General features: G+C 43.9%; 1 protein-coding gene across 1 annotated transcript; it reads left to right on the forward strand.

Moving 5' to 3' along the window:
• The first annotated feature begins 1,467 nt into the window (after positions 1 to 1,467).
• LOC136602439 (GTPase HRas-like) lies at positions 1,468 to 9,080 on the forward strand. Its single transcript, XM_066588870.1, has 4 exons — positions 1,468 to 1,679; positions 3,492 to 3,651; positions 5,891 to 6,015; positions 8,627 to 9,080. The coding sequence occupies exons 1-3, from the start codon at positions 1,588 to 1,590 to the stop codon at positions 6,008 to 6,010; spliced, it is 372 nt and encodes a 123-aa protein (XP_066444967.1). The 5' UTR covers positions 1,468 to 1,587; the 3' UTR covers positions 6,011 to 6,015; positions 8,627 to 9,080.
• The last annotated feature ends 1,572 nt before the right edge of the window (positions 9,081 to 10,652 follow it).

Genomic DNA, 10,652 nt, shown 5'->3' on the forward strand with positions numbered 1-10,652 from the left:
TGTAGGCTGTCCAGCAGTAGTCAGCCAGTATGGTAGTGGACCATTTTCCCTGGTATCTTTTGTTCTATTGTTTCGATATCCTGATGAAAACGTTCGCCATGTTCATCACTAACCATACCACAGTTATCTGGAAAGAAATCCAGATGGGACTGGCGGAAGTTAGAGACATATTGCTGCCAAGCTTCTGATACTGCATCAGCAGGTCTTGTACTAGATCCTTGTAGTTATCTGCCCTAACATTCCCGAGAAAGTTTGTAGACACTAGGCAGACAGCATTACATGCTTGTTTCGCATTACCCTGCAGAAAGTTGTTGAACCGGTCATCTTTGAAGAGTTCTCAAATCTAAGGATCCACAAAAACTCCCTCTTTAATCTTTGCCTCGCTGAGTAGAGGGAATTTTTCATGAAGGTATCGGAAAGTTGAAGTCCGGTCCATGGCTTTCACGAAGTTCTTCATCAAACCCAGTTTGATGTGAAGGGGTGGCCGCAGGATTTTGTGAGCCTTGACCAGAGCCAGGTGCTGGATATTCTTCTCTCCAACTGCTACTTTTTGTCTGCGAGTCCATTCCTTCCACAAGTAATGAAATTTCCTTACTCCGCTATCTCACTCAAATAAGAAACACATGTATATCCCTGCTGCAGTGCCATTAAAAGGGCAACTACCTTCAAATGACCACAGAGGTGCCACCTGTACTTGTTATACTCAATGGACTTTGGTAGCTGTGTAAGTTATAACTGTAAGGACGTTGTTACAGTCCTGGATAAATTTCCACAGTGAAACAGAAAATAAACTATATGCAATATCTTCAAAACGAGAGCTCATAAAAAAAAAATTGTGGTCCTATTCGTGTTCAGCACACCGAGATGATACAGATTAGGAGCTTTTTATGTCAGAAACAGTTTCAGTGTTAACCAGTGTAATCATTGCATGTAAACGGGCCAGTGTTGTCAGCAGTGTGTGTCTGTCTGTCTGTCTGTCTGTAATATAATGTATGCATATATGTGAAAAAACGTTTGCTCCAAAGGTTGTCAATAGCCAACGTCAAAACATATACTGAACATAACCCGGTTTCCTCGAAAATAAGACAGGGTCTTTATATTATTTTTTGCTCCATAATATTCATTTTTTTTACATGGACAGCTGGTTGGGCACTATTAAAATTGTTTTTTTTTAATTTAACTGTAACTTGGACTTATTTTTGGAGTAGGGCTTATATTTCAAGCATCCTCAAAAATCGTGAAAAATTTATGTTGCATTCTCAAAAATCCTGGAAAATCATGCTAGGGGTTAATTTTGGGGTAGGTCTTAATTTTAGGGAAACTGGGTATATCATTTTGCGTTACTTTACAGTGCTTCTACAAATGCAGCTGCAGACGAGTTGGGCTTGACTAAATTGCGTAGATTATGAAATGTGTCCTATTCTTCAGTCTGTGGTAAGTAATAAGTAAGGGCATGTTTTGGTTTCTAACTAACCCGTACTTTACCATTTAACATTTCAGGATTCCTACAGAAAACAGGTTGTCATAGATGGAGAAACTTGTTTGCTGGACATCCTGGACACAGCAGGTCAAGAGGAATACAGTGCAATGCGGGACCAGTACATGAGAACAGGAGAGGGATTTTTATGTGTATTTGCCATTAACAACACCAAGTCTTTTGAGGATATTCACCAGTACAGGTGTGTGACCCAGAACCTCAAGTGACACTTAGCCCATAAAACCTTTTCACCACCAATACATTGCAGCTTGAAATCCTCAAGTAAGGAGCTCTGTGAATCTCCTTGACTTTGCCTTCAATGTTCCTCTGCACATACCACCATTATACAAGGCACCATGCGTGAATGTACAATATAGATTACCCATGCAAATGCTATAGGGCCCTTGGCGAGCAAGAACCAGATCATGGTTGGTCCCATGCCCTTTGCTGCTTGGCAATAGTTACTGCAACGTTCACAGAAGTGCCGCCCGAAAATCTGTCCAAAGGTCATAGAAAGAGGATGGAGAGTGAAAATAGTACCGAGCCCTTCTGTAGAGGTTGATATCACCAAGACCTTCCTGCATTCTGCAGAAGTATATCAGCACATGTACTTATTGTATAAGGTAAAGAGCCTTAAAATTGGCGTGACGTGAGAATATTTGGTTACAATATAGATAATCTCAGAAAACCGTAGACTAATCTTGGTCCTGCCAATGTAATACTAGGCATGGACACCCATATTATTAATGGCCCTGAAAGTGACCCTACATATTGGATATGATCTAATGTGTATCTGCAGATTTGTTGGTGATATGTCTGCGATTGTCCCATTGATTTGAATGGGGTTTGTAAAAATCCATGCACTTCCTGGATATATGGAACAAAGAGTTTTGCAACAACTCTGATGTAGTTGAATTTTTCCTAACTGTTCCTTGACATCTGATCAGGGAAACCAGATGGGTAGGTTACATTATAAACCCACCCAGTCATTGATGATATACCACAACAGTAATGTATCTGGTAGACTCTTTTATCTCAAGCACTCCGTCTGCCATTGAACTAAGATACTTGGTCAGCTGAACTGCGTGAAGAAGTTTATAACGTGACTGCTGTCAGTCAACAACAACTTCTGTATGTGTAGTCCCCATAAAGGTCTTACCCCATTTGGCAACCTCTTCTTGGTTTGAAGCTACTGAACCTCAGGGATTAACTAAATTCACTAAATAACTGCAATCAGATGCCAACTGCTGGGGAAACCTAATATTTAGCTGATGAATGAGCGACTATGTAATACACGGCCATGTTCATTATCTTAGAATGGGACCCGACTTTTCCAGCAGCTTGCTCTGCTCATAAAGGGTGCTCACGTGTGGGGAACACTTTGATGCCCACATCCATGCCTTACTGGGGCATCAGGATAAACTTGTAGTCTAGAGTTTCCAAAGCAGGGGTGTAAAAACTCCTTTTCACCGAGGGCCGTATCAGCCCTATTGCCTTCAAAGGGTCATTTGTAATTGTAAAACTGTATAATAGTAGTGTTCCCCATAGTGACCACAGTAGTAATATGGTCCCCCATTGTGGCTCCAGTAGTAATGGTGAACCCCATAGTGGCTCCAGTAGTAATGGTGTTCTTTATATTGGACCCAGGAGTAATAATTTACCCCCATAGTAATCCCAGTAGTATTAGTGACTCTTTTGTCTTGCCCTCCCTTCTCTATTGTCTCTGGCCAGGGAGCATCCATACAGGCATTCCATTGGTCCGATCTGCAGCTGAGTCTGTGACCGCTGACTTCTCCCCTTGGCATCTGAACTGCATACAGGACGGCGCCCTCAGACATTGGAGGAAGAGGTCAGCGGTCACTGACTCTGCACTGCCCCACCAGGCCAGAGATGCAGGCTGGGTGAGTGGAATGCCTGCTGGGTCACTGTCTGGCCTTCAGGCCTCAAGTTTAACTTGTGTGCTCTAAAGCGATCGGTTAATGTTAATGCAAGTCCTTTTTAATATTTTACACAGGGAACAAATAAAACGGGTAAAGGACTCTGATGATGTTCCAATGGTGTTGGTGGGGAATAAGTGTGACCTCCCAGCTAGAACTGTGGAGACCCGACAAGCCCAGGACCTGGCCAGAAGTTATGGCATTCCTTACATTGAAACCTCTGCTAAAACCAGGCAGGTAGGAGCAGGATGTATTTTGCTTTATTGGTAATGAGATACAATCTGACTGGTATGGATGACTGTTTTACTGTTTTACCGATGGCTGTAAGTCTTTGTTCACACTGCTAGAATTTTCAAACCATGTCTGGTCCTGTACAGCTAGGAAAGGAGTCACACTTTTATTTATCCATCGACCTAAGTGCAAATTGAGGGACACTTGGGAAATAGTGACCTCCATAAGTAATTTCCAGCTGTCATTCAATAGGAAGCCTTATCAGGGAGCAACAAAAAAAACTGAACTTTAGTAAAGCAACATTTGATCAGCTGAGAATTACTCTTGGCAACATCAAATGGGACAACATCCTCAAAAATAACAGTACAGGAGACAAATGGGAGAAGTTAAAAAACATCCTATTAACCTTATGTGAGCAGTTCATACTCCAACCTCATGTGGCTCAACATGACCATAAGGGGGCAATAAGTAAAAGCCTTTAAATGACTAAAACAAGTGGACAGTGAAAAAGCGCTAAAAAAACCTGAAAAAAACAAATTATGTAAGAAAAAGATAAAACCTGCAAAGGAGGAGGCAGAAAGACTTATTGCCAAAAAGAGCAAAAAAACCCTTAAACTACTTTTCAATTACATAAATGGAAAAAAGGATTTGCCCTGAAAGCACTGGCCCTTTAACCCCTTAAGGACATGGCCCCTTTTTTTTGTTTCCTCCATTTTCTACAGTGTATACAATGCAACAAAATGACTATTCGCCCCTCCCCCCAACCAAGGGTTCTAATAGAACTAAGTGACATGATAAACAGACCGCTATTTCTTACATCTTGGGACTCTATTTAGACTGGACAATCACTGGATTGGCACATTGCCAATGTGGTTCAAATATGCAAAAAGGGGTCAAGAAGGGAATCTGGTAACTACAGGCTGGTAAGTCTCACTTAATTGGAAAAATATTCAAGGGGTTTCTGAGAGATGCCATCCTGGAATACCTCAAGGAGAACAACGGAATAACTCCTCACCAGCATGGGTTCATGAAGGGTCGATCACGTCAGACCAATCTGATCAGCTTCTACGATGAAGTAAGCTCTAGGCTGGACCTGGGAGAGTCTTTTGATCTTGTATATCTGTATTTCTCTAAAGCATTTGACACCGTGCAACATAATAGGTTGATATACAAAATAAGACAGCTCGATCTGGGCGAAAATGTGTGTATCTGGGTTAAGAACTGGTTCAGAGATAGAAAACAGAGGGTGATAATAAATGCTTCGTACTCCGATTGGGCCACCGTCGCTAGTGGGGTGCCACAGGTTCAGTATTAGGCCTCATGTCCACGGGGAAAATCAGGCCCGCTACGGATTCTCCATGGAGAATCTGCAGCGGGTCCCTTCTGCCCCGCGGACATGAGCGCTGAAAATAAGAATAAATCAGAATTAACTCACCTCTCGCACGCTCCGGATCCTTCCTTCGCTGCCGCGTCATCTTCTCTGCGTCGCGGCCGGATCTTCTTTCTTCGGCCCGGCGGATGCGCAGGATGACGTCGGTGACGTGCCCCGTGCATGCGCCGGCCCGAAGCAAAATGATCCGGCCGCGACTGAGAGAAGATGGCGCCGCTGCGAAGAGAAGAAACGGAGCGGGTGAGTAAAATCTGATTTTTGTCTCCCGCGGATCCGGACGGCTTCCATAGGCTTCCATAGAAGCCCGCGGGAGCCGTCCCCACGGGAGACCCGCACGAAAATGGAGCATGGTCCAGATTTTTTCATGCTCCATTTTTTTTAAAATCACTTTTATTGACCATCCGCGGGTATTTATCTACCCGCGGGTGGTCAATGCATCCCTATGGGGTGCGGATCCGCGGGCAGGAGAAGAGTTAAAATCTGCTGCGGATTTTAATTCTTCTTTTGCCCGTGGACATGAGGCCTTAGGCCCCATTCTGTTCAATATATTTATCAATGACCTGATAGAGCGGCTGCACAGTAAAATGATACAAGATAATACAACGGAGGACAATGTGCGGCTACAAAAGGACCTAGATAAGATGGGGGATTGGGCAGAAAAATGGCAAATGACGGTTAATGTTGATAAATGTAAGATTCTCCACATGGGCAGGAGAAACAGATGTTACCAGGTCTTTCTGGCAGGTTTTATACAAATCTGTATACAGGTGTGTGTATATAATATTATTCTGCCCTTCCAACTGGTGTCCTGGATTGTAAGTGGTCTTGTACCTTGGTGTCTCCTGTATCTCGCAGGGAGTAGAAGACGCCTTTTACACACTCGTGCGAGAGATCCGGCAGCATAAGTTGCGGAAGCTGAATCCTCCCGATGAGAGCGAGAAGGGATGTCTGAACTGCAAGTGCGTTGTATCCTGACCCTGGTAAGCAAGTCGCCAGCCGCTGTTTTCTAACAAAATGTTCATAAATGCTCCCCACATTCCATAAATACAGAATTTTGTTTTAAAACCTTAAGTTGACCCTCTGGCTTCTGCACAAAATTGTATCTCAGGACAGGAGGAGAATGGTATATTACCTGCTGCCAGATTTAGCCTCCATTTTCAGCCTTTCGAGATGGCTGATGCAAACATCAGACTAACACTACCAATGCACTGTGGGGATTAGATAGACTAATAATGTACTGCACATGCTCTGATTAGCCAAAGCAGATCACGTGATCAGCACTGGTCAATCAGCAGATCACGTGATCAGCACTGGTCAATCAGCAGGCAGTACAGAGTGTGCCTTAGCTAGTGAGAAAATTGCTGCAGCCGTCTTTGATGCCTGAAAATGGGACTCAAGACTTGGGGATCGGAGGGGCAGCAGAGAACTGCAGATAATATACCCTTTTGTCCCAGGATAGAATTTAGTCTTAAATCCAAAAGGGTCACTTTAACAAAAGTACAGTTTAATGTAATAGATTCATTTGGCCACATAAGGGAGCTATATAATTATTCTTTCTGTGGAGAAACTGGACCGATTTATCAACCTGTTGCTGCTGTAAAACACAGTGCGTGCGTGTGTGCGTGCGTGCGTGCGTGCGCACCATAGAAACATACTATATGGATGCTGTGGGATTCTTGGAGAAAAAAAGCCCAGTGGTGGTTGGCAAGGACTTGAGCGAAACTCCTTATATTCATAGAAACGTTTTTTTTCGTAAATAAGAGGGTGGAAAATTGGCCCAAAGTTCATGAAAATTAGATTGGAAGGATAATTGCAACACCCCAGAGGGGTGACCCTGGGCACCTGGCTAACATGAAGAGCTGGGATAAGGGATAAGTGTTGTCTCGTCACGGTGGTACTTACCAGGCTCTGGTCCCTGAGGGATGACATGTTACAAAGGCCAGAGCAGGATTGCAGGCCAGTTTCGACACCCCTATGATAGAGAATGCCAATAAAAGGGATGGGGGGGGGGGAGTAGTTGTACAAATCACTTGTGACGCCACCATTCCCACACACCGGTGTTCTATGCGGTGGAGAAATGAACCCAGAGACTTTAGTACCTCGGGTCCCCAGGAACAGTTAGGGCCCGGTATTACTTTTACTGAAGAATAACTCGTATAACAGATAATGCAAGTACAATTCACTTTACATGGTAACAGGCTACAGCTCAGAGACAGGGAGGATACAAAGGATGAATACGGTCCATATTCTCTGTATGTCACTGCTTCTGGATTGGGAGCACTCCAGAGGAGGAAGGGGGTTGGGGTTACTCCCCAAACACTTTGGCAGACAATTACTAAAGGAGGCTTAGCCAATATACACCATGCACGGTAGATACGGAGGTGGATGTACGACTAGTTGGTATTCCACCAAGCCCTGATTCTGACTTCCATTTGCATCTAGTGGGAATTTATTAACCGGCTCATTCTGTGTTGAGTGTTTGTTCAGAGTATAGGTACTTTTAGTGATAATAATAAAAGTTATTTTTTAATTGTTTTTATAGTACAATCAGTGATGAAGTTTAGTAAATTCAGACTATTCCTGCCCCAGTGAAACCAGTATAAGTGACAGACTGCTGAAGTCAGCATGTCTGTCACTATACTGTGCTGCCCGCAGATAGACATATAAGGGACTGACCGGGTTCCCTTTTAAGAAACGTCTATGGTCTTAAGATTAAATTGTCAGCTATTTATTGTGGCTACTGCTTTTGCCCATTTTGCCCATGTCATAGCATGAAATAGTTTATGGAGAATAGATATACAACGGGTGGACAAAAATCTAGAAATGTGGTATAACATGGATGCATTAAAATCGGTCTCTGCATGTCTTATTTAGTATGATTTATAATCCCATGTAACTTAAAGGGGTTGTCTCGCGAAAGCAAGTGGGGTTAAGCACTTCTGTATGGCCATATTAATGCACTTTGTAATATACATCGTGCATTAAATATGAGCCATAAGGAGTTATTCACTTACCTTCCCTGCGCTGGCGTCCCCGTCTCCATGGCTCCGTCTAACTTCAGCGTCTAATCGCCCGATTAGACGCGCTTGCGCAGAAGGGTCTTCTGCCTTCGGGTCTGTTCGACAGCAGCGGCGTTCTGGCCCCGCCCCTTCTACGCATGATCGTGTAGCTCCGCCCCGTCACGTGTGCCGATTCCAGCCTCCTGATCGGGCGATTAGATGCTGAAGTTAGACGGAGCCATGTACACGGGGACGCCAGCGCAGGGAAGGTAAGTGAATAACTTCTGTATGGCTCATATTTAATGCACGATGTATATTACAAAGTGCATTAATATGGCCATACAGAAGTGCTTAACCCCACTTGCTTTCGCGAGACAACCCCTTTAAGTAGAGGTAATATGACACAGATGCTGCCGGAGCAACAGGTTCAATTGGTCAGGGGTTTGAGCCACTTAGCTGCTGTTACCAGCTGGCTCCCAAAACCACCCAGAGCAGAGCAAGAGGTGAAGTAAACACTAATTTGGCAGGAAAGCTCAACCATGTTGTTGTTATAACACTACACTTTTCTTTTTTTTTTTTTTTGTCTTGTCAGGATCGCAGGTCACAGTCTGACCTGAATGTGTTCCCCTGTTCTGCTTCTCCGGCCAAGTGCCAGATACCCAGGTGGATAACTATTAGAAGAGATTAGAAGACATCAAGCCTTCTGTGGAGACGTCTGTAAACCGTCAACCATGATTACCTGGGTATTATATTTCCATATCCAGGAATGTATTGCCTTCTGGATGTGCTGAGTGTATACCACAGGTAGTATTAATGCCAACAAAAGGGTTAATGACATGACTGTTGGCAACTCAGCGGATCTACAACTTATTAGTCATTATGGTACTAATATCAGTATCATTCCTTAGAGGTAAATCTGGATCTCTGGATGAGCAACCTGGTCCTGCATGCAATGCCCATATTTCAGCCGAAGGGCCCTTTAAGGAATACGTCATGTCATTGATTACAAGGATCTGTTTGGCATGCTCCAAAGTAATGAATTTTACCTTGACATGTCTGCTTATGTACTTCTTGATTAAAGGGGTTGTCCCGAGGCAGCAAGTGGGTCTATACACTTCTGTATGGCCATATTAATGCACTTTGTAATGTACATTGTGCATTAATTATGAGCCATACAGAAGTTATAAAAAGTTTTATACTTACCTGCTCCGTTGCTGGCGTCCTCGTCTCCATGGTGCCGACTAATTTTCGCCCTCCGATGGCCAAATTAGCCGCGCTTGCGCAGTCCGGGTCTTCTCCTCTTCTCTATGGGGCTCCGTGTAGCTCCGCCCCGTCACGTGCCGATTCCAGCCAATCAGGAGGCTGGAATCGGCAATGGACCGCACAGAAGCCCTGCGGTCCATGAAGACAGAGGATCCCGGCGGCCATCTTCAGCAGGTGAGTATGAAGACGCCGGACCGCCGGGATGCAGGTAAGCGCTGTGCGGGTGGTTTTTTTAACCCCTGCATCGGGGTTGTCTCGCGCCGAACGGGGGGGGAGGTTAAAAAAAAAAAAAACCTGTTTCGGCGCGGGACAACCCCTTTAATGTCCATTACAATACCAAGAAGTAAGAAAAAAATTCAGACCTGAAATAGTCTGAAAATCTGCAAAATTTAAGTAAGATCCTAATTTAAGTATTCAGTATGATGTGTGTGACATGCTGATTGGTGCTTGAAAAAGAGCCATAGCTGCTGTGAAGTACAAGTTATTTCCCCCACGATATCTATACAGTAAGAAATAAAAATCATTTATAATAGCTATATTTACTTTTCCTTTTTTTTCATTAGTGTACTAACTTTTCATGAACCTTTATTGCAGATTGTTTGATTACATACAAGACTGTAAAATTGTAAACTACGTAATCTTCATGTATGTTCACTCAGGGCAGCTATACACATTAGATGGCCGTCTGCTCTGCCGAGTATGCATTCGAAGGGTATGTTCAGCGGAATTCGGCTCTGATTCCCACCTCTGTAAACCATGCATTTTTCTATGGTTTTTGGCACAGCTTGGCACGTGCAATCTGCCCTGTCAATGGGCAAAACCCACGCGCGGAATTCCAATGCAGAAACGGCATCTGAGAACTCCATTGGCATTGACGGAGGAAATTCCATGGCGATTCTGCTGTTTGAACATATCCTAAGAGTAGAGGGAAGAAAAGCCTCTGGCAGCTGCTTATCTCCCGAATACAATGAAACCGGCAGTTGAAATCCAGCTACCCAATCCTTATTTCCCCCAACATCTGCCATCAATGGAGTGCTGGGGGCTGTCATACATATTAGATGATTGTCCGGACTTGCTGAAATCAGCAGGTTGGGACAGTATGCATTTAATGATGATGGCCACTCTTATTGTTGTATCTTGGGTTATGGTTACAAGGCTTGTCGACTCAAAACAAGCTCTACTCTAGATATCATGGGTGAGGAGACTTTTGCTTGAGACTCTGGTTAGCCATTCGTTTAAAGGCTCACATCTACCACTGTAGTAGTAAAGGGATAACCACATTGACTGGCAAAATCGGTGGGCTGCTGCCATCTTTGGAGCAGAACCAACATCAATTAGCTGAATGAATTGGGGGC

This window comes from Eleutherodactylus coqui, unplaced genomic scaffold (assembly GCF_035609145.1).
Source record: "Eleutherodactylus coqui strain aEleCoq1 unplaced genomic scaffold, aEleCoq1.hap1 HAP1_SCAFFOLD_48, whole genome shotgun sequence".
NCBI lineage: Eukaryota > Metazoa > Chordata > Amphibia > Anura > Eleutherodactylidae > Eleutherodactylus > Eleutherodactylus coqui.

Excerpts from the sequence above, each read along its gene's own strand:
- LOC136602439 (XM_066588870.1), top strand. The coding sequence starts at position 1,588 with ATGCGGGACCAGTACATGAGAACAGGAGAGGGATTTTTATGTGTATTT. Across the intron at positions 1,680-3,491 it reads GAGGATATTCACCAGTACAG|GGAACAAATAAAACGGGTAA; the intron begins GTGTGTGACCCA and ends TATTTTACACAG. Across the intron at positions 3,652-5,890 it reads CCTCTGCTAAAACCAGGCAG|GGAGTAGAAGACGCCTTTTA; the intron begins GTAGGAGCAGGA and ends TGTATCTCGCAG.